Raw genomic sequence first — 24279 nt, forward strand, 5'->3', positions numbered from 1 at the left:
GAATTCCAACAGTCTTCAATGTCCTGATATAACACAGTGATGCAGTCCTGAATGTCTTTAAATGAAATCACAAAAATCCAAAGTATTGTCTTTAAATCCAAAAGTGAATGAGCACTTTAGTAATTATAATGAATATTTTAAATAATTCCTCTCAAATTATATCTGAACACAAGAGTAAAATCTGATAAAAATGGATTCCCAAAGACTGACATAAAACAGGAATTATTTGTTTATCAAATCCCTATTTAGACACATTTTTACTTGACCTAGATGTGAATCATTCCAATGAAAAATTTGAGTCTAAACGAGATTGGGTCAAGAATTTTTCAAACTCAAATGCTTTGTTAACATTCTCTTTACAACTTATATTCATGGAAACTGCTCCTGTGGCCTAGTGATTAGAGCATCCACCTCAGATGTGGGAGGTCACAGGTTCAAACCCCAACCAAGTCATACCAAAGACTCATAAAAATGGTACTAATAGCTGCCTTGCTAGCACTCAGCATTGAGGTTAGTGTTAGGACTGGTTGGCCTGGTGTCAGGATAATGTAACTGGGTGGGACATGATGCTACATGTGTGTAGTATTATGCCCCAGTGCTAGACATCACTAAAAAAATGCCACACTGCAAATATCATAGTGATATGACTGAAATTTGTTTAAAGCTACATTAAAAATTCAAATCACACACACACACACACACACAATCATGGAGAAACATTTGCTATGTAAGTATTCTATTTACATCATGAACAAAGATTAGGCTCACAATTTAATACACATTTCACTGCATTATAGACCTAGACCAAACTTTATGAATGGGTTGCAGTTAGGGTTAAAAAAAAAACTATCAAATTTTGGGTCAATAGGTCAAAGGTCCAAGTCACTGAGAAAAAGAAGAAAATGTAATATATACAAGAAATTCAGTTATTTAACCTTGCTTATTACCTTTACCAAAGTTTGTGGTGAGAGAGAACTTGATTTATTTTAGGGTCATAAGATCAAAGAGCAAGTAAAAAGTTTTGTAAAATTATGCTGATTTACCAGAAAATATGACTGCCATTACTACGATTACATTGATTAAACTATAGCAAAAACCAACCAACAGAATTTAACTAAATTTTACAGAAAACATCCTCGCATAATTTTTTTACATGTGATGCCAGTCCATTATTAAATATGGCTGCCATTATTAACAATACAAAATCCTTCAAACAAGTTTTTCTCAAAGTCTGCTAGAGTAAAAGTTTATGAAATTTGATAGAAAGCATCCTTGCACAAATGATAACAATCTGCCATCAAGAATGGCTGCTATTACAAAAAGTTATAACTTCTGAAAAACTTTTATTCAAGTACTGTTTGACAGAATTTGATGAAAATTTGATAGTGTCTTAGCTTGAAGGCCTTTCAAATAAACAATAAAGAGAAATAGTTCTTGGAGATCATGTTCAGTATGAGGGTTAAAATTACAGCATAGAAGTAAAATTAATAAGACTTTGGTATAATAAATCTTTGGTGTAATTTTTTTTTGTTTTTGTCGCGTGTAAATTTTAGCTTCTACAAGTTATAAATATTAATTTTCTTTTCTGTGTAATTATCTTTCTTAGTAGTTTTTTTCCCTAGAACGTGTTGGGGAAAATGTACATTTCCATAATTCATTGTTTCATAAAATAGAGGATCCATAGTTATTAAGGGTCCACACACTGCAGTCTTTTAATACTGAAAGTGCAAGTGTAGTTATTAAGGGTCCACAGGATGCATAGCATCAGTGATGCTCAATGGGTGATTATTAATCGTTCAAAGGGTGCACAGTCAGTGGCTACTGAGGGTAAAGGGGTAGTTATTAAAGGTCTACATGACACACGGTACATGTATTACAATAATGAGGGTCCAGAGGTAGGTAGGCCAGAGGCACTTTAATACAGTCTGAAGTCTCAGTACACGTCAGGAAGTATGATCTCTGTATTGAATAAGTCTTGAAATTTATTAATTTGACATATATTGGAAAACAGATTACTTTTTGTTGCAAAGGCATAAAAAGACAGAGCAAAGTGCCCCAGTTACATGTTGACCAAAAATCAAAGTAAAACTATTGTTAGCATCAGCATAAATACAACTACTTGTATTTGATAGGATAATTACAAAATTAGTTTTTTTTTCTTCCCAAGAAGCGTATGTCAGTGATTGGAATTTTATATCAGTTTAACTAATATCACTCAAAATGAATCTTCTCTAAACAAACTTGACACAATTTCAAACTGGTATTGATAAAAAAATTTGAAAGCAATTTTCTTTGACTGACAATGTATGGTACAATTTGTTTACACACAGAATTATATAATCAAGATTGAGATGATATCCATAGTTTGTTATTTGCATTTGCTAGATTCATCTAGTTTTAATTACATGGAACTCAAGATATTCTATAAAGCTTAACTATAATTGATTTTAATCAGCAATACCTTGTGTGTATTCCTCAGCATGAGTAGTATAATACTGTATACCCAAATTTGGCTGCTCCGGTTACTTTGCGGAGGTACATAAAAACAGCAACCAACCAACAAATGACAATGGCGGAACCAGAACCATGTGGCAGTACTGAAACTAGAGAATTTCTTCCAGGTTTTCCAACTGTGAATGAATATACACAGGTTGATATTTTAATTTACTAACATTATCAATGAAGGAAATACATGGCCAATAATTGCTATGTAAAATGCAAAAGCAGATCTATAGCAGTATTTATCCTCGACGTGCACATGATGTTATTTAAATTCGTTAAGTAACACATTTTTGGTTTAAAGATGTCACTGTGTTTGACGCCTCTAGCGTTCGCACAACGGTTTTGTTCAACGATCATAGCTGTTATTATAATGTATTCTTGATTAAAATAGAATGGTATGTAGATTATCCCCGTTTTACAAAGCAAAATTTATTTGTCAACATACGTTACAGTTTTAATAGAACTTTATGGCAGGTCTCGGGCTAGTCCTACATGTAAGACCTTGACGCAGATATTTATGTTTTGGGCGTCAGATCTTACATGTAGTACGAAAACAAAACCAACATGTGCCATGTCTTACACTGTAGGACTAGTCTCAAGCAGGCTTAAGAGTAAAGTTTCTAAAGTTTTGTTTTCGAAAACAGAAATCAGGGGCTTATTTTGAGATGTTCTCAGATATTCCAATATGTATTTGTGTAGTGTAAGCCTTATTTTAATTAGCTTTGTAGTATCACTTGACAGTAAAATTAATCAGATATTCCACACTGGATTAGGACTGATACACACCAACAGCCGGTTTATGTTATACATTCGCTAGGGTTTATGTTCCATGGGGGAAAATACTTTCAGGGCAGTCTTTACTCCCCTTCGTAGCTGTACTGATGACTTGTATTTAATAAAAAGTATAGAATGCCTTCTGCAGTTATTCTTCAATAACAAATAACATTACATACTGTAAAATGGGTCTTTCTGTAACTGTTATTTTTGAAGTATATCTTTACATGGTCTCCTGAAAAGAATAGCATGTAAATATGTATATGTGTAATGATACATTTTATTTAGCTCATTAACCTGACAAATATAAACAAGCAATGCACTGAAATTCTGTACAAAAATCATAATAGAAAAATGATCCTTTATATATGTCCTGTCATGGTCAGGAAGTGCTTATTTTCAGAGAAGCATTCCACCCAGTGATATGGAATGCATTTGATACGAGTACAAAGTGAAATAAAAAGTACAATAACCCATTCCAGAACACTCTAAATATTTTTTTCCATAGCTACCAATCATTAAATAAAACAGTTTTTTTGCATGTTTAAATTTGATGTCAGCACTTCCACCTCCATCAGTTAACCCTTAAAGTGCTAGTCGCAACAATAGTCACGCTGATGTTCAAGGTCTCTTAGTGCTTGTCGCGACTTAAGTCGTTTTCCAGGTAGGCAACAATGTACGTGTCCTATTCAACTTGCCATGACTGCTTGTAAAACTATATTTGATTGGTTTATAAAGGCCCGGAACAAGCATTCTGTTGTACTTTATTAAAAATTGAGCAAAGAAGTTTTACAAATGCTCGCTTTTGAGCACGTGGTACCTGAAACAAATAAAAATGGCTGACGCTGAATATGATGGTGATTTCTATCAACAAATACTGAATTCTGATAGTGATGACAATGATTTTGAAGGATTTGAGGAGGAGGAAATTATTAGAGCTGGCGAAGTGTTGATGGAAATGTCCGTGAGTGATTTTGAGCTAGGAATCAACATGGAACTGGAGTCAGATGTACATGTTGGCTGGACAAGAAAAGATGGCATGCCTGTCATGCCCCCATTCACGGGTACTTCAAAATTAAATGTTGAAATGGCAAATAGTGAACCTATCGACTACTTAAGACTTTTTTTTGATGACGTGTTATTGCATTTGATAGTAGATCAAACAAATCGTTATGCAGATCAGAGAGTTCATAGGGCAGACTTGATGGAGAACAGTCGCATGAAAAAATGGCAGCCTGTCACACCTGAGCAGCTAAAACTCTTTTTCTCATTGATTATAGCAATGGGTTTGGTACATAAATCTGATCTCGATTCATACTGGGCTACTGATTATGTGATATCAACCCCATACTTCAGCAAAAAAATGAGTAGGGATAGATTTCTAGCTATTTTGAGCAATTTACACCTGGCAAACAACGAGAACAATCAAGGTGACACTTTACACAAGATCCGCCCAATGATTAAAAAAACTGAAGCATTTGCTGAGGTTTATTCACCAGATATGAACCTCAGTTTTGATGAAGCTACCTGCCCTTGGAAAGGTCATCTGAAATTTCGAGTTTATAACCCTGCCAAACCTAACAAGTTTGGCATAAAGCTGTTCCAGGTGTGTGAGGCAAGCAGTGGATATTGTATTGGCTACCACATTTATGATGGTAAAACAGGTGGAGACCTTGACAATTATTGTGAAGGACTAGAACTAAACACTGATGAGCTGAGTAAAACAACAAAACTTGTGATTGGTTTGCTTTGCAAGTCTAGTCTTTTGAATAAAGGACACAGAGTATATATGGATAACTATTATTCATCACCTGAACTTTTTAATGAACTTGAGTTGCTAAATACCTCTGCATGTGGAACCTTGCGAACAAATAGAGTAGGTGTTGCAGAGGCAATGAAGGTTAAAAAAAGCTAAACCAGGGTGAGTGTATTTTTTGCAGAGAGGACAATTTGCTACTGGTGAAATATCATGACAAACGAGATGTAAATATGATCTCAAGTTTTCATGAAGCTAAGGTAGCATTGATCAATAAAACAAATTTTGCTACAAACACACCTGTGATGAAACCCACATGTATTGTGGATTATGTGAAAAACATGGGAGGAGTAACTTTAAGTGACCAATTTAACCAGTACAATCCTGTAGTAAGGAAATCCAAGAAATGGTGGAGAAAACTATTGTTTCATCTACTGAATGTATGCATTTTAAATGCCTATCAGTTGTACCTGAAATTCTCACCTTTGCAGAAGAAACTAAGTCACCATGATTTCCGTGTCTCAGTAGTGAAGTCATTGGTTCTGGAAGCAGGAGATGTGTCCGAACCTACTAGGAGAGGACGAAAATTTGCTGTGGCCGAGTGGTCTAAAGCGCTCACCGTTCCGGATCACTGCCATCTCACCTCTGTCTGCGTGGGTTCGAGTCCAAGGCTCGGCTAGCGTGGGTACGTGGGAAAGCCTGCCAGTAGCTTCTCGTGGGTCGGTGGTTCTTCCCTGGGTTTTCCAGGGTTCTTCCTCCACCAGTTATACTGGCCGCCATGTATAGCCTATCTAGTGCTGAAAAATGGCGTTAAACACTACAACAATGACCTGTGATTTTCACAATTTAGATATAACATTGTGACAGACATAACATGTACATGTACATGGTTGAACTACAAAAGAATGTAACATTTCTTAGATATATTGGAGCTTTTCATTAAAAAACAAACAAAAATACAGATGAAATACAGTCAAAACTTGTAATTTTACCTGTATTTGTACCTGTACATGCAAATATGTTGAACTTGCGCATGTATCTTGATGCTAATCTTAAAGTTTATACATCCACCATCATTTTTCATATAGGGTTTATGTATCTATTGTGTATATTTATTGAAATGCATGCAGTTTAAAAACTGTGCAGTTTTCTTCCTTTTTTTGTCAAACAATTCAGCACTGAGGGATCTTGTGCAGCAAAACAACATAGCTCATTAAGGGTTAATGAAGGCTTCTTTTTTAAAAAAATTGAAGCAATTCAAAACAGTTCTTGCTGTAATGATCACCATCATTAGATAGTCCTCAAGAAACTGTAATTAATAAGCATTTTGATAAGAGTCAATTTTTTATGTAGACTGGTCCGTGGATAAAAATGTTGACCAAAAGCATGAGAGTAGTATAAAAGGGACATCTTTGTTAATAAATGTTTAAAATGCCAAGTTTTAAACAAACTATTCTCTGGTATTTTTCTGTAGAAAGTTTAGTTTATGTTGGATATTGCATAAAAATTTCATTTGATTTGATAGAATTACCAATATGCTATTACCACTGGTTTATTATGATTAATTGGAGAGATTACTAAATGATTCCCACATGTTTATGTTCCTTTTCACATTGAAGTTGCATATTTATACAATAATTCCAAAATGTTAAAATATCATTTATAAGAAACTCTAAAGTATCATACCTGCATCTATGTAAACCTGAGTGAACCATTATTATAGCAGAATTTAAAACTTATTACCATTATTATAGCAAACTTATGATGTATAGTTGGTACAAAGTAGAAATGGTGCCAATGTCATTAAGTATGGCTACTGTGGCAGCCATCTTCAAAATCTTGTCACTACTCTTCTTAAATGGAAATTAATTTCACCAGAAAAGTTTTTATGGTGTCTAGATGGTCCTAATTAAAAATGATGAAAACTGACGTTAATAATGTTATTTCTACTCCTCTCAAACAGAAGTCTGTATTAAAATGGACTTTTCACCAAAGGTCCTTTTAATAGTGTTACCCCGCCATAGCATGCTGTTATAACACAGATACAGCTATAGCATGGTCGTGGTGTGGCTCCCAAAATTTCATATACTAGTATTTTTCTTGTGTATGAAAAAATGTTTCTTTCTTAAAAGTATGAGAAAAACCTTTTGGGGAAGAGATAACGTATGAATAATACAAGACGATCGTGGCATGGCTCCTGAAATTTTATATGCATTTTTCTCGTACATGAAAAAGTAGTGTTTTCTTCTTAAAAGTACGAAAATAACATGTAAAAAGTTTATTCTGGGATCGTGTAGGGCTTCGCCAATGTCGCAAACTGGGATTTTTTCCTTATTGGCAGCAAAATATACCATGTGGTGATTTTTTTTTTATTGCCAATATTGTTGGCTGTTGAAACTTGTATATACAACCAATGGTTTGGAGTGGAGAAATTCAGAGGCCCCATGAAAGGAAGCTGCAACCTGGATGTAAAATGCACTGAAATACGTCTATTGTTACATAAACAAATTCTTTGTCCAAATTGACAAACCATCTAAGCAGTGCATTGTTATATCATAGTCCGCTTATCATGACATCTAGCATGAGTGCTCTAGTGAGATATGCACTTTTTTGTTGTTGACATTTCTGATAACTGAGATCAGTCGGATGAGGCACTATCTTTCATCACATTTTTGGTCACTCGCTATAATTAATATATTTACAAAGACTAACATTTGTTTGTGGATGGTAAGTAAAATTCCTCTTCTTTTCACTCAAAATTATAACCTTCAGAATACTCACATTTTCTGTAATAATCCTTGTTGTCAGACCAGAACACCTGCATCTCTATTGTCTGTTGACCCTTTGTTAAATTTCTGATGCATGCTTGGAAGGCAGCATCACGCTGACACCACAAATGTAAAAAGAAATTAAAAATCCCACATCTTACTTATTGGTTTATTCATTAGGCAGAGAGGAACAGTAATTAGAATAGACCAAACAACGGCCAATTCCTTTTTAAAAATGTATCCAGATAAAATAGTTTGCTGAAGTTTCCTTCTTGCAGAGGAAAGTTTATGCTTATGAATGCTACCAATGGCAGCTTAAAACGCAAACTAACTTTTACCAACTTAGGATATGCTTAAAAGTAAATGTGCTTCATCATTTGTTACGTGATTGTGTTACATTTTTCCACTGAATTCAGACCAATATGACCTGTGACAAAATTACTGAATATTTTAAATCTGTATGTGTGCATATTTTCTATGTAATCTCTTGTATTGTGGATTTAATGTATATGATGAGATTCACGGGTGAGTACACAGTGTTGATACTCTATTCATGCTATACATTAGGCATGTATATATAAACAGTATTCATGTATATGTACGAATTTGTGGTTCTCTAAATAAAGCAAACTATTATATATGCCTTATGCGTTTTCACTACAGGTGTGTTTCTTATTCAATATGCATCGATTTAAGATGGTAACTGTGCCAATTAAACATGTATTTTACCATCCATTGCTTTTAACAGAAAAATAGTTATGTTCATTTATTTTTAACTTGATCATTAAACAGAGCATTATTGAAAAGTGTATTTGCCTTTGATTTTATTATATTACCGTTTTATTATATTACCGGAATGTCATTTTAGTACCTGTTGACGGCTGTACTGCAGGCTACAAAATCATCCAATGAATTACCAGCAGAAGGGGATGACTTTGACTACTACTCTAGTTTTCAAGGCTTTCAGGATGTTATGGCAATTGAGGGACGGAGATGTCTACACTTGTATGTGCATGTTAATTTTCCATCAACCAACTATTTTGACCAATTTAAATGTCATTTTTGTGACCACCATAACTAAAGTTAGCATCAGCTTAAACTGTTTGATTAATATTTAGCAATTTGAGAGGGAATACCAAGGCATATCTATTTCATTTATAAGGCCAAAAGAACAATGTGCATTTGGTTGGCCGATGATCCCAATTTTCGTTGCTGACTACAGTACTTCCCCTCCACCCCAATTAAAAAAACATGTTAAAAAATGTTCCTGAAATTAATTGATCTGGTTTAGCTCAGTACTTGAAGTGCTTGTACATTATATTTCCTAATTATTATAATATATAATGTTGTAATTAAAAAAAAGAAAACCCTCCCACCTACCCTAATTTTTAAACCAGTGCAGTACAAAACACTTGTTTTTTTGTGGGGTGCTAATTAACAGTTTCAGAGTGATTACCCTATTATGAAGGAATATGTTTGATTTATGATAAAGAATTTGAATGATATATCCCTATTATCAAGATATATTTGTTTGAACTATGATAAACAATTTGAGAGAGAGAGATTACCCTATTATCAAGACATATCTGTTTGATCTGTGATAAACATTTAGACAGGATTACCCTATTATCAAGGCATATCTGTTTGATCTATAAGTAACAATTAGTGAGGATTACCCTATTATCAAGGCAAATGTTTGATCTGTAATTAACAACTTGAGAGAGATTACCCTATTACGAAAGCATATCTGTTTATCTATAAATAATAGTTTGAGATGGATTACTTTAGGGATCTCTGTTACGCAGAGGTATATTAAAAGGGTTTGCAGTAACAGTCCTGTGCTAATAGATCCATTTTTTCTTAAAAGTTCTATAGTTCTGTCAGGCTGTTTAATTATTTGCAAACATTAGAATTATTTATGCATGATATGTGTGTGTATATATATATATATATATATATATATATATATATATATATATATATATATATTTATATAAGTGTGTGTGTGTGTGTGTATGTATATATATATATATATATATTTTTATATACATGTATTAGGCCTGTACTGAATATACACTTTGTATTCGCTTTGGTGCCGAATAGTTTATTCAATTATTAGTATGCTGCAGCCGAATATGAATAGTACAATTAAGTCAACGTTCATGAACAGCAGACTCATTGTAATCAGCTTTGTTTACTTGCTCTAGCTGGCTTGGCAGGAGGCAAGCAGGCGGTTCATTCTGGAACTAGCCAGTCGTGTGTGTCTTGCCGTCTTCATGCATCATTGTTGCCGTCATATTAATGCCTAACACTTCCCTCCAATTTATTTGTATAAATATTGATTATCATTAAGACAAGAGACAGTGGTGTACATGGTAGTGTTAGTTTAAAGGATTTTAAGCGGTCAGATATGGTAATGTTAGAAACAAATTCTACCTAGTTCACATCTGATACTGATAAAGATTCTGACCCATTGGAGTTGGAGTCTGCATTTGTCATCACTGTTGTTTTGATAAACTATTGCCCTGGTGTAAAACTAAAGAATTGTTCTCTGTAAAGTGCAGTCGTCTTGAGCCCTAGCTTGGGTGAACATTAAAAAATTGGCTGGGAATATACTTTGTGTTGGATGTTATTGTTTGCAACTTTTATACCCCGTAACAATTTTGGTGGCAGCGGTGGGATAGCAAAGTTGTTGGAAATTTGACAGTAACATTGAAACAGCACAAGTACCAAAGTTTTGTCTGAGTAGTGTAGCTGTAAATTGCTATTGGATATACTCTGTAACTTTGTGTGGGTGAGATTCCTGTTAAGCCAAGGATAAACAAAATAAGGATTGAAATGACAACCCAAGGTGGTGTTATAGATGAGGAAGTAGGAACGATTGTTGAAGAGCACAGCATTGCAAGGGATAGAACCAGATGGAAACAGCAAACAAATTTGATGCAATTCACAGATATTGAGGGAGACTTCAGTGGTGAAGAACCATATGACATGGAAATAGAGGAAGAGCAGCCTGTAAAAAAACTAAAGAAAACACAGAGCAAACTAAAAACATCCAAGGACACCAACAAGCAAACTGAACGTGACCGGTTACAGTTAGAGAGGGAATGTGAAATTGAGAGACAAAAATTAGACTTTGAAAGGGAGAAGTTGCGAATGGAGCACAGTCTTAAACTTAAAGAGCTGGAGTTAGAGATAGAAAGGGTGAAACATCAGAAAGACATAGATAAAAAGAATGACAGCCTCCCATTCAAAGTCAAGCTTCAAACTTACAATCATCAAGCGAATGAAGACATTCTTACATTTCTCTCAGAATTTGATGCCGTGGCTGATCACGCCAAATGGGGCGAAGAAATGAAAACCCTGCAACTGAGAATGCTGCTAACAGGGGAGGCAAGAGAGGTAGCACAACAAACAAGTAAAAGCTATGTTGAGCTAAGAAAGGCCCTAATAAATAGGTTTGGGAAAAGACCTCATGAATATTTTAACCAGTTAGTTAGCATAAGAAGGGATGCTAATGAAACATACAGAGGTCTGATGGCACGTATAGAGCAGTATTTAACACGGTTCATTGATAGTCGTGATCCACATAGATGTTTAGCAGATGAATACTTCTTGAAGGCTCTCCCACCAGTGCAGGCCCAGTGGATAAGGCGCAATAAAGGCAATGGCTCTGTTGTCGATGCTGCTGAGGATTATGTTTTGCCCATCAGTGACAGCAAGTTCGACCATAAGCACAGCCGACAACAAGCAAATAACCAAGCATCAAGTTCACCTCAGTCCAAGAAAACTGGTTTGATAGAAAAATCCTATGGAGACAAAAAGTGCTATAAATGTCACCAGAAGGGTCATGTTTTGCGTGACTGTCCCAGCAGAAAACAACAAAATCAAGCAACCTACTTTGTCCAGAATACCATTGGTGAACGGTTAATAAATGTACCGGGAACAGTGAACAACAAGGAAGTATTATTTGTTAAAGATACAGGCGCAGAAATGACTTTGATACGTGAGAACCTTGTCGATAAGTCATGTATCCTTGAAGGACAGAACCTGACATTCTACACTGCCATTGGACAGCCTTTTGAGGCGAAATTAGCCATAGTAGAATTAGACACGCTATACTACAAGGGTCATGTCCAGGTTGGACTGGTATCTGACTTGGCAGCACAAGCGCTGCTGGGTATGGACATTCTACGTAGGAAAAAAAGGACTATGGTAGTAACGAGGAACCAGGCAAGAGCGCAGAAAGAGGATGCTGAAGAAAGTGAAAGGAAAATAAAAGAATGTGGGGTCCGATCCCATGAATTGGATGACGTGCATGTAGATAGGCTATTTTTGGACGAAGATAGTGATCATGGTCCTGATGAGGATGAGGATGACATCCATCGTGAAGATGAGGCTGATGACAAGAACTTGTCGCTTGATCAGCTGCACAATGTTAGTGTGGAATTAATTTCTCAGTATCAAAAGAATGACAGCTCGTTGGCTGGAGTGAGAGAAAAGGCCCTGTCATCTGCAAGTGAAATAGAAGGCATGGACATAGCATTTTTCTGGGAGCATGGAATTTTAAAACGGAAGTGGAAGTCGTCGGATGGAGAAAAATATGGAATCCAATTAGTTTTGCCAAAGCAGTTACGTCAAGCAGTGATAGAGTTGGCACATGATAGACCGCTTGCTGGTCATCTAGGAAGGGAGAAAACGAAAGCAAGAATAACAACCGCATTTTATTGGCCAGGAATGTTTGGGGATATTCAGAGGCACTGTCGGGCCTGTGACATCTGTCAAAAGACAGCAAGGAGAACAGGGAAGGAGAAAGCTCCAATGGTGTGTCCAACAATTGTGTCTGACCCTTTTGTCAAGATTGCGATGGATATCGTTGGCCCACTACAGCGCACAAAGGCGGGGAACAAATATATACTAACCATAGTAGATGAAGCTACCAGGTATCCGGAAGCATTTCCTTTGAAGGACATTGATGCCAAAACAGTGGCCAACACCTTAATTGGCCTATTTAGTCGGGTTGGTATACCTAGGATTATCCTTACAGACCAAGGTACCAACTTCACAAGCACACTTCTGAAAGAACTCTACAACATGTTGAACATCAAGGGGATCACAACTTCTCCTTACAGGCCACAATCCAGTGGAATGGTCGAAAGATTGAATGGCACACTCAAAGCTGTCTTGAAGAAACTGTGTTCCACGAACGGTGAAGACTGGGATGTGATGCTGCCTTATGCACTGTTTTGCTATAGGGAGGTACCACATGAAGCAACTGGTTTTTCGCCGTTTGAGCTGCTGTATGGTTGGCCAGTAAGAGGGCCGATGGAGATTCTTAAGGATCTATTCACCGGTGAGGGTGAGACACATAAGTCAGTTGTTGAACATGTGCTTTCGATTCGCCAGAGATTGGTTGATGTAAGTGAGTTAGTGAAAGAAAATCTGACAGAGTGTCACAAGAAAGTTAAATCATGGTACGACAAAAATGCTACCAAACGGGAATTTAGGCCGGGAGATGAGGTCCTAGTTTTGTTGCCATCTGATGCATCGAAGATGAAAGCTCACTGGAAGGGACCTTATCGTGTCATTAGTAAGGTTAATGACGTTAATTACAAGATTAACATTGGTGGTAGGCGAGGACAAGTAACCTACCATAGTAACCTATTACGTCAGTACAAGAGAGCTGTAATGTTATCAACAACTGTGTGTGATGAATTTGATGGAGGAGGACGGATTGAATTCCCACTGGCCGACATGGAAAGTTTGGACAAAATCAGTCTGAATGGTAGACTGATGAAAGAACAGCGAGAACAGGTGCGAAGATTATGCTCGGAGTTTGAAGACGTGCTAACTTCAAAACCAGGCAAAACCAACTTGATCACTCACAACATTCGAACAACAACAGACATTCCAATCACGCAGAAACCCTATCGTATTCCCCATGCAAAAAGGGCTGAAGTCAGAGCTATAGTAGACAAAATGTTACAGCAAGAATTGATAAAACCATCTACAAGCCCATGGAGTTCACCAATTGTCCTTGTTCAAAAGAAAGATGGAAGTCTGCGACTTTGTGTTGATTACCGAAAATTGAACAACGTCACACTCTTTGATGCCTATCCTACACCAAGGATAGACGAACTTTTTGAGAAGTTGGGAAATGCAAAATATATTAGCAAACTCGATATGACCAAAGGTTACTGGCAGGTACCTCTGTCAAAAGAAGCGCAGGAGAAATCTGCTTTTGTGACACCCTTTGGACTTTATGAATTTACCGTTATGCCTTTCAGGATGAAAACATCACCTGCTACATTTTCACGCATGATGGACCTGTTGCTGGCCAAATTACTTAATGTTGCATCTTACTTTGATGACATCATTATTTATAGTGAGACCTGGGATGACCACCTTCAGGATCTACGAGCAGTCTTGGAGAGATTGCGAGAAAACAATCTGACAGTTAGACCTTCCAAGTGTGACATTGGAAAGGATACTATTGTTTGCCTTGGTCACGTTGTTGGCGGAGGGCAAATTAAACCAGACCACAGCAAAGTCAAAGCTATGGTTGACTTCCCACTCCTGACAACAAAGAAAGAGGTTCGATCCTTTCTAGGAATGGTGGGCTATTATAGAAAATTCATCAGGAATTTCGCTGAGCTCTTGGCTCCGCTTTGTATTTTGACAAGGAAGGGTCAGCCAAATCGTGTTACATGGGATGAGACAGCTGTTAAGTCATTCAGTGATTTGAAGAATGCACTTGTAAAGGCACCTATCCTGATCAATCCTGTTTTTGAACGCCCATTTGTACTGCAAACGGATGCAAGTGATGCGAGCATTGGAGCTGTTTTGAGTCAGTACAATGACAATAAGGACGAACATCTGATAGCGTATCTCAGCCGCAAACTATTGCCCAGGGAGCAGAATTATTCTACAATTGAGAAAGAATGCCTTGCGATAGTATGGGCGATAGAATCTCTTCACTACTACTTGTGTGGTGCTCCATTCAGTGTTGAAGCTGACCATAACCCACTAACATGGCTAAGCCAAAACAAAGGAAAAAACCAACTGCTTCTGAGATGGTCCCTGTGTCTGCAACCATATGAGTTCACGATCAAACACTGTCGGGGAGCAGAGAATGCAAATGCTGATGGATTGTCACGTGCTGGAGTCTAAGACTATGTGTTTTAGTGTTCATTCTTGTTGGACCTATCTGAATTAAGACCCATATGATAATGCATATTATAGCTTGTGTACTAATTAAGTACTTTCGTAATGCACATCAGTTTGATTTTAAGTGAATCCAAAATGTTTGTTTTAGATGTTGTGCTAAATGTTGTATTCGGAATATGGAAATATTTAGTGACTCATTGAATGCTTGCACTGTATGTTATTTGATAGAACTCTAATTGCCAGGGAGATGCTAGAACTTTTAAATTTCTTGAAGTAAGGTAATTGCATAGAACTGTATACAGCCAAATATTAACCCTTCGATCTTGCTTATCCATCCTTTATAATTTTGTTCGAAAACTAGTTTTCTCTTAAGGGGGAAGGTGTTGCCGTCATATTAATGCCTAACACTTCCCTCCAATTTATTTGTATAAATATTGATTATCATTAAGACAAGAGACGGTGGTGTACATGGTAGTGTTAGTTTAAAGGATCTTAAGCAGTCAGATATGGTAATGTTAGAAACAAATTCTACCTAGTTCACATCTGATACTGATAAAGATTCTGACCCATTGGAGTTGGAGTCTGCATTTGTCATCACTGTTGTTTTGATAAACTATTGCCCTGGTGTAAAACTAAAGAATTGTTCTCTGTAAAGTGCAGTCGTCTTGAGCCCTAGCTTGGGTGAACATTAAAAATTGGCTGGGAATATACTTTGTGTTGGATGTTATTGTTTGCAACTTTTGTACCCCGTAACAATCATATTAGATGTAAAATGTTTGTTTTGTTATTTGGATTCTAAGCCATTCATCACTGGTGTATGTGAGTGTATTATTAGTTACTTTATAATTTATAAAAATATCATTATGCCTGCTGAAAAAATTAAATTATTTTTTGGGAACATTCATTCACTATTTGTATTCATATTCAGTTGAATTCATATTTGGCTGTATAGTTAAAACCACTATTTGGCACAGCCCTAATATATATATATATATATATATATATATATATATATATATATATATATATATATATATATATATATATATATATGAGAGAGAGAGAGAGAGATGATGACTGACTTTAACTGCAGTTTTAATATGTTCAGAGTGGCAAAATATCAGACACACTTGAGCCTCTTTGTTTTATATTTACTGGCATAAAATGACATTTAGTTTATAATTGGCATTAAACCCTACAACAACAACAACAACAACAACTTCTAGTTTATAAAATCCACTCCAGCTGTTTCAATAAAATCATGTTTGACCTTATTTTAGTATTATGATATCTTATTCTTTAGAATGCAAAGTTTGATGAAGCATCAAAACGTCAAGGGGAACATTGCCCATTCCAAACAGGGTGTGGACTTTGAGGAGAAACTCGACATCCTGATTGATTCAAATGATCAGTTACTTGAAAGAGTGGTATGTATTGTGCTAAGTTTACTTTTTTAACCCCACCCCCACCAGTTGCGAATATATATATATTTTTTTACAGTAACACACAGTATATCATCTAGGCAAGACAACTCTTTCTCTCTCTCTCTCTCTATACATACATACATACATACATACATACCTACCTACATACATATATATATATATATGTACATATCCGTTGTTTTCACATGACGTCACAAAACATTTGTACTTCCATATCCGCCATTCCTAGCTTCTCAAACGGGCACCTAAGATAAGAACACCTAATTACTAAGGCACGTCTCATTTTGTGTGTAATAATATAAAATTACATCACATTCGGTTGTGCCTGTCAACCGCACAAGACCAAATGCTTGACTTTTCTACTTGTTTTCTTCAAGTAAAACATTTAAAGTTCAACCATCATTGTTATTCTTTCATAAACAAATAGATCGATCAATAAACAAATGCATACACAAAATATATACACAAACAAGTAGAAACATGTAATGATTTTCAACTTTTGTGGGCTGAAATCAATCATTTGGCTATCGTTCAAGTTAAAAAGCTAATTGTTAATATATAATTTAATATTTAATATTTCTAAAAGCATTTCAGGAATACTTCTTTTTGACATTTGACACAAAGTCATGTTCCATTAGGCACGTGTTTCGTTTGAACACACTGAAGATGAAACTTCTTTGAATGGTTAACGCTTTCATTCATTATCATCCTACGTCCATCATCTCCACCATAAATACTATATCTGACCATACTAATTAAATTGGTTTGTCAACTGTCTCTGGCACAAACACCTGTTGACACGAAAAATTTTTGTATATAAAAGTTCTGGCATAAAACACATAATATGAAATTTCAATTCATAACTGATATTGTATCTCAAAAATCATTGTCCGGAAATACTCTTTCAAGGTGACAAGCTTAGGGATATGATACGAAACACTTTAAAAATGTAAATATTGTCTGTTTGTAAACAAAAATAATTGCATTTCTATTTCTTAGCAATATGCACCATCTCAGTTGAACCTCACTATTCTGTCTTTCGATATAAGCAAGGGAACTTCCAGCTTTATTTTTATTTTCATGCTATAGGGCATTTAATTTTAAGTATAATCTATGTATTGTTTCGATGAAGCGAATGCCCTTATCGACAGTTAAATAGATTATTATCTTGAATATACATGATGACTAATGTTGACAAAGGTTTGTTAGGGGCTCAAGATGGTGGGAGAAGGTGCGCACAAGTTGCATTGTGGGTATTTGCGTACTCAATCATGACGTCTGTGAAAACATATATATATTTTTAAGTAACACACAGTATATTCTCTAGGCAAAACAACCAAAAGTGTTTTTAACCAAATCAAACTTTCATTGTTTTTTTGTAAATGTATTCTAACATCAGAATTTCTTTACATATTGAATGATGTGTCATTTTTTATGCCAAGAAAGATAAGTTACACCAGCTTTAATAGGTAATAAACAGCAAGATTTCCGTTTCTCACTTCAGTTTTGATATGCATTTGAATTGAATTCAAAAGCCAAAATATGTCCAATAGGCACGTGAGCAACATCAGCCCACCTGGGTCACTTCTTTTTCATGGAACTGTATTTTTGAATATTAAAATTGTTTGAGAAATTTTCCTTTCTTTTATTTATTTAATAAGAGAAGTTCTATTTGTGTCATTTTACATCCAGTCTCTACTGGGGACCCCAAGTGGAAGTTTGGTCCACTCACCTTTACTTATCAGTGACATCTTGCTTCTGCCTGCATTAGTTTGAGTCATGGCTTGACTATTGTGGGTATTTGAGAATGCTTGCCAGTAGCTTCCTGTGGGTTGGTGGTTATCCCTGGGGATCTTCCTTGGCTCTTTTCCTCTACCAGTAACAATGGCTGGTCATATATGGCCTGTCATGTGCTAAAAAATAGCATTAAACCCAGAAACTCATAAATCACAATCATTATCAGAGTTCATAGTGTTACAATAGATATAAATGTAATGTGATATTTTCGAACTTTGCAGTAAGGGTTGTTCCATTTAAACATACATAGTATCCAGGGAAAGCAGTTTTAAAAAAAAGTATATGTCAGGTTCTTTGACTTCACAGAGTTCTTATGCAGATGATAAGAAAATTATAAATTGCATCTATTGGTGAGTACCACACATTAAAAGTGCCTTCCTTGGGTCCCTTGTATGTTTTAATGGAACAGCCCTAAGCAATGATTTTACAATAGTGGACTTTATTAAGGGATGTTGAATGGAGACCTTTTGTCCCAGGGAGAATTAGCAAATTTTGATTCACTGGTCTTTCAGGGTAACTGGCTGGATGAGGTTTCTGGTTTGAAGAAGAAAGAGAACCCCTTGGTTATTGCCACCGCAACACCAAAACAATCTGCTACAGCAAGCTGGAACAAGAAAGTAATAAATTAACCCTCACTGCATACTACATAAGTCTTTGTAAAAAAATTGTTTTCCTTGGACTGAATGACAATTTGTATATCATTGTTTTGTGGTCAGTTGTATTTCAGGTTTGTGAAATTTCAGGAAGCTAACGAAATCCTAGTGAATGGAAATTCTGACTTTGCAGCTGTTTTGTAACATACTCTAAGATGGACAAAGATTGACTTATAATCGTTAGTCTTTTTTGATCCATTAAGTAACCTAACTTTAAGTTATATCAATAACTTTTTATCTTGCTTTAGCGAGGCATTGGAGTCACTCATTGTGATGGCAGCGATGATGGCATGTTTAAGGTTTTGGTTTAAATTTCTTTTTCTTGTCACAAGACCCAGACACTTTGAGAAATTGCTATTATACATGAACCATATAATCAATATGCATTAGACTTTCAGCTCCACACCCCCTCCCTCTCCCTGTTTTCTTCCAGACATTGTTAGACTCATTTGAAAATTGTTAATTTTTTTTGTTCTTTTGAATGGCCACATGTTTCAAACCCTTACAGAGTATTAGTAGGATAATTAGGCGTGGCCTTTTCAAGTCTTTGCACCCCAACCCTTACTTTGATGGAAAGTTGAGGTCATTTGAAGATATTGGTTAAATTTTTAAATAAAATTAATGTTTTTGTGTATAGTCATTGGTCCCTAAATCTAGAGATGGATACCTACCATACACTGCTCTCCCTTGATAACTTGTGCCTGGATAACTCGTGAATCTGCTTATAGTGCTGGGGCAGGTGTGGATCCCATTTTTTAAAGTATACAATGCCAAAACCCTTATTTGTTGAACATGAAGAAAATTGTGATACAAATTGAATAAGGAGACCCTGATATATTGCTCAATTTATAATCGATAACGTTGGCTAGTGTTCGGAAGTTTGAAACAACATCATGAAATTCTCAACTTATATTATGAAGTCCCATATTTTGTTACATTTTCTTTTTAAAAATATTAAATTCTCAGTACACTGTAAATAACAATCATTGATAAAATTTTGCTTAGTGATATTGTGACTAATGCATACCTGTGGCAACACTTTAAGAAATAAATAGCAATGAAAGTTGTGTTTTAGACATATTTTAATTCGGTTTAGATGTGATCATCATAAAGACATTATGTCTTCTTGTATTCAGACATGAAGAATGTCAACCTGCCATCACAGCTGGGTCCACAGGTGTTTCTGTGAGAACCGAATTAACAGCTGATTGTTTTGATATTCAGTTTGCAGATGTATTTGTTGCATTGTTACACTCCAGTTAAAAACAAACCTGCTTTGTATTATCACATTAATTACTCTTTTGATTCAAATCAAATAAAGGGAATAAAATAGAAATTAAAAGGCATGGAAATCCTACATGTGTAAGAGCTAATGGTCACAGTTATGCGACAGGTCAACTCATTTCAAATGACCAGTCGAACACTGTTATAAATATGATTATGTAAGTAACAATTAAATTACCTTAAATTATCCAGGTCATTCACAGATTTTGATAAGATAGCGAGCCAATCAAGCAAAAGGAGTACCTGGTGAATTCCATGCTTTGTTTGATAGATATGGATTGTTATGGAGGAGTGAGTTCAAAGTTTGTAGTGTATTTAAAATTCATGAATTGACACTCAAGATGTGCTCAAGGATGAGCAGAAGTTTCACTTGCTTGCATTGAAAACACAGCATTATTATTTCACTAATAAAACAGTTTTACCAAATTCAGTTTAACAGAGTGTGACGTTTTAAAAAAAAATGAAACAAAAGTCTGCTTTATAAACAAAAGGAATCTTGTTTTATTGTGCACAAAGCAGTGATTATTTAATATACAAAGTTTTGCAAGTAGACAATGTGACACACATTTATTGATGTATCAAAACCTGTCAGATATATTTGTATACATCTTTGTTACCTCAGTTTACTGTATGGAAGCAACACCTACTCATAGTCGTCATTTCCTAAAATTGTCCTGACTGTGACAGAGAAATTCATAAAACTGTAAGGATGATAAAAGAGAAATTCATAAAACTGTCTAGTCTGTGACAGAGAAATTCATAAAACTGTCTAGACTGTGACAGAGAAATTCATAAAACTGTAAGGACGATGAAAGAGAAATTCATAAAACTGTCTAGTCTGTGACAGAGAAATTCATAAAACTGTAAAGACGATGAAAGAGAAATTCATAAAACTGTCTAGTCTGTGTCAGAGAAGTTCATAAAACCGTCAAGAATGAGAAACTTTAAGTATCATAAAATTTTATACTTGCATGAAATTTTAACTTCTACTGATTTTGCTTACATGGGACTTTGATATTTAAAAGCTGGATTTTGAGTAAAAGTGAATTTTATACTCGGAAAGAATGTGATGAAATTTAGGACTGGTGTTTTATTTCATTTTGAAGTCCATTCAGTGACAACACTAATATCATAAAGAGAACTGAATTTAAGTTGTGAGGAATTGTTGTAAATTTCGTTAACGCTAAGATTCGATTGTAAATTTAACCTGGTGTTTCAGAGTCCAGGAAGTCAGGGGACTAGTAGTTCCAGTTACCGTCTTCTGGCAGCCAGGTATACGCAACGACCACAGCTGAAATTCAAAGATAAAGTAAACAACAGTAACCAACCATTTGTACCCATTATCAAGTACAAGCCACATGCATTACAGCCTTTGCAAGGTGAGAATAGTGTTTTGTATAAAGGAATACATACTAATTTGTAGGTATGTTCATTTCTATTATCCCCATCCTTTATTGACTAGCTGAATCTATGTAATGGCATGTTACCTGTCATCTGTCAGCACAAGTTTGTTATTGTTCATCCTTTTATGGTGCTTGCAGGATTGCCATAAAAGTTCACACACATATTCATCGCAGGATGAAGTTAATCCAAAATGAAAATGGTCTGCTCAGACAATCATTGCAGCCATCTTGAAAATCTTATTGTTACTCTACTGGGACAGATGGTTATATCAAAATGTGTTTTTTACTTAAATACTTCTTATGACTTTTGGTTGATCCTAAATGAAAATTAAAATGGTGCTGATCTTGCATCTAATATGGCTGCCACATAAACCAGCTTGAAAATTTTTACTGCTACTTCTCCTGAATGGTAAGTCATATTGACAAGAGGTTTTCACTAATAGACTTTTTGTTTTGTCTAGTTGTTACTAAATGCAAATGGTACCAATATGACATCCAGTATGGCTACCAACTTCAAAATCTTATTTCTACTCCTCCTTAATGGAAATTTACAGCAACATGGGCTTTTCACTAGGAGGCTTATTATAGTGTTGATTTGGTTAAATGTAAATTACATCCATTATATAAAAAATGACAGCCATTTTGAAAACTTTTTATTGCTACTCCTGAATGGATGTTTATGTAGTTTTCCCATAAAGATTTCTTGTGGTATCTAGTTGGTCTTTAATGAAAAGGGTGCTGATCTTTCATCCAGTATTGCCACCATAATAGTCATCTTGATAATCTAATTGATTTTTGTCCTGAATGGATGGCCCTATCACAATGGGGTTTTCACCAAAAAATTCCTTGTAATGTCAGGTTGGACTTGAACGAAAATAGTGCATATCTTTTATCCAGTATTGTTTCCATGGTGAACATCTTGAAAATCATGTTATTGCTTAAAAATGTCAGAGATAGTTTCAACACTCTTGGATTCCTTGAAATTCTATTTGGCCAGTAGAGCATCAGTCCCTTTGAAGGACTCGTGTCTAAGAAAAAGCAGGGATTGTGTAACCTTGTGTGGGCAAGTCTATGTGTAATGTTCTACAACTCCAATCCCAGAAGACATAATCTTAAACCTTCCTGCTATTAATGAAAAAAGTCTTTAGATGTTTTCAATGGGTTTAAGATTTTAATCCATCCATGGGAGCTGAGCTTTTTGCGATGGAAACACATTTTCATAAATATTTAACTGATTTTGATGTAGGGACAATGTGGGTTGATCTGCTTGCTGCAGTATTCTTGTTCATTGGCTTATATTACTGCTTCGATAAATTTCACCTTGTACAAGTTTCATACAATTGATATGAACATACTACCTTTGCAATCTACTATCAATCCACATAGTCTTTTTCCTTTTAGCATGGAAGGATTTCATCCCTCCAAGTCTGTGGCATGCTATATACTTTCAGTTACTAAGAATAGTTTATGTTTCTTATAATAGAGCACTTTCTAAATTTAGCTTTTATCACCTTTTGACCTTGAAAGTCAGTATGTGTTGAGTGGATTTTAATTATAAACCCGAGAGGAAATAACAAAGTGGTTACCTCCCTTGACTTAGTTTGATAGCCTGTGTATCTTTTTTTTCAAACAATACAGAAACATTTCAGTAGAAAATGCTTATCAGTTAGTTTTTTTAATATTTTGCTGAAAATATTTATGAATTTGTTTTTGTTAGTTTTCTGTTAAGAGCTAAGGACTAGAAAAGACTTAATTTTGTAATTCAAATTATAGTCCTACTTATTTGTATCAACATTGCTTATGTTGACAAACCGCCTATGGTCTTTTGTTACTGTCAGATTTGTCATGCTTATGTCAACATCGAGATAAAAAATGTATATGTCAACAGAAGCCCTAGGTCTCAACATGAACAAATCCTTTGTTTTCTGATTGTTTATGTTGGCAAGCTGCCAGTGCCAACCCATACTTCATTCTACAATTATGTGATGTTACTGCCTTGTTGGTCTTTTTTGGCAACTTCATTATTGCCTGCGCTCATCATGAAAGCAAGCTGGCTAAAATCTTCAGTAAAAATAATGCACCCTTCATCAAAGGAAGTCATAATTGTATGTATTACTATGTATGCATATTCTGGAATTCTTGCATGTTTTCCAAGTTCTACTTGTGCTTAGTTAAGTCTTTTTTTTGTTGAAAATGTCATCAGATATTTTGCAGTCATCTGTCATGAACATTATTACTGCCATTTCAAAAGAATTCAAAACTTGTTGCTCTTTTTTTGTTTCCATATGAATAGCATCATCACCATGGTAACTTCTGTAATATGACTATGTCTGTTGCCTCACTCAGATAAAAATCAACCAAAGCCCAATCTAATTAGTATGTAAATAATAACTTTATAGCCATATGCTACTGACAACAATGAATATTTTTGTGAATTGTTTAGTTATATGTTGGTTAAGAGTGTGCTATAGATCAAACAAGGACTATCATTTTTTTGTACTTATTTTCTAACAATGTGACTGATACATGAATTTTTTTAACATGTGACCTGAACTCCAGTTTATGGATTTTCATATACTTGTAGTTGGTACATTATGGGGCTTATTGCTCAAAGACAACAAATGCATGATGTCAGTATACAAGTGTATTTCACACACTAGTTTTGTCTTAACTTAATCAAAATTTCTATTGTTTCTTTTCTCAAAGCGTAAATCCCACTCACTGAGAACA

At 35.3% G+C, this 24279-nt stretch overlaps 1 protein-coding gene across 2 annotated transcripts in view; it reads left to right on the forward strand.

Annotated features, from left to right (window-relative positions):
- The first annotated feature begins 2553 nt into the window (after window positions 1-2553).
- The window catches only part of LOC149781348 (exosome complex component 10-like), a 97549-nt gene continuing 75823 nt past the window's right edge, over window positions 2554-24279 (forward strand). The window contains exons 1-5 of one of the 2 annotated variants that reach the window (XM_089935435.1): window positions 2554-2650; window positions 8669-8805; window positions 16271-16394; window positions 18722-18826; window positions 21366-21525. In XM_089935435.1, the coding sequence (XP_089791561.1) occupies window positions 2564-2650; window positions 8669-8805; window positions 16271-16394; window positions 18722-18826; window positions 21366-21525 (613 nt within the window). In that variant the 5' untranslated portion in view covers window positions 2554-2563. The remainder of the gene's footprint in view (window positions 2651-8668; window positions 8806-16270; window positions 16395-18721; window positions 18827-21365; window positions 21526-24279) is intronic. The other variant, XM_089935436.1, reaches the window with a different exon arrangement.

This window comes from Sinohyriopsis cumingii, chromosome 15, assembly GCF_028554795.1.
Source record: "Sinohyriopsis cumingii isolate HCF-2022 chromosome 15, ASM2855479v2, whole genome shotgun sequence".
NCBI classification, from domain to species: Eukaryota; Metazoa; Mollusca; class Bivalvia; order Unionida; family Unionidae; genus Sinohyriopsis; species Sinohyriopsis cumingii.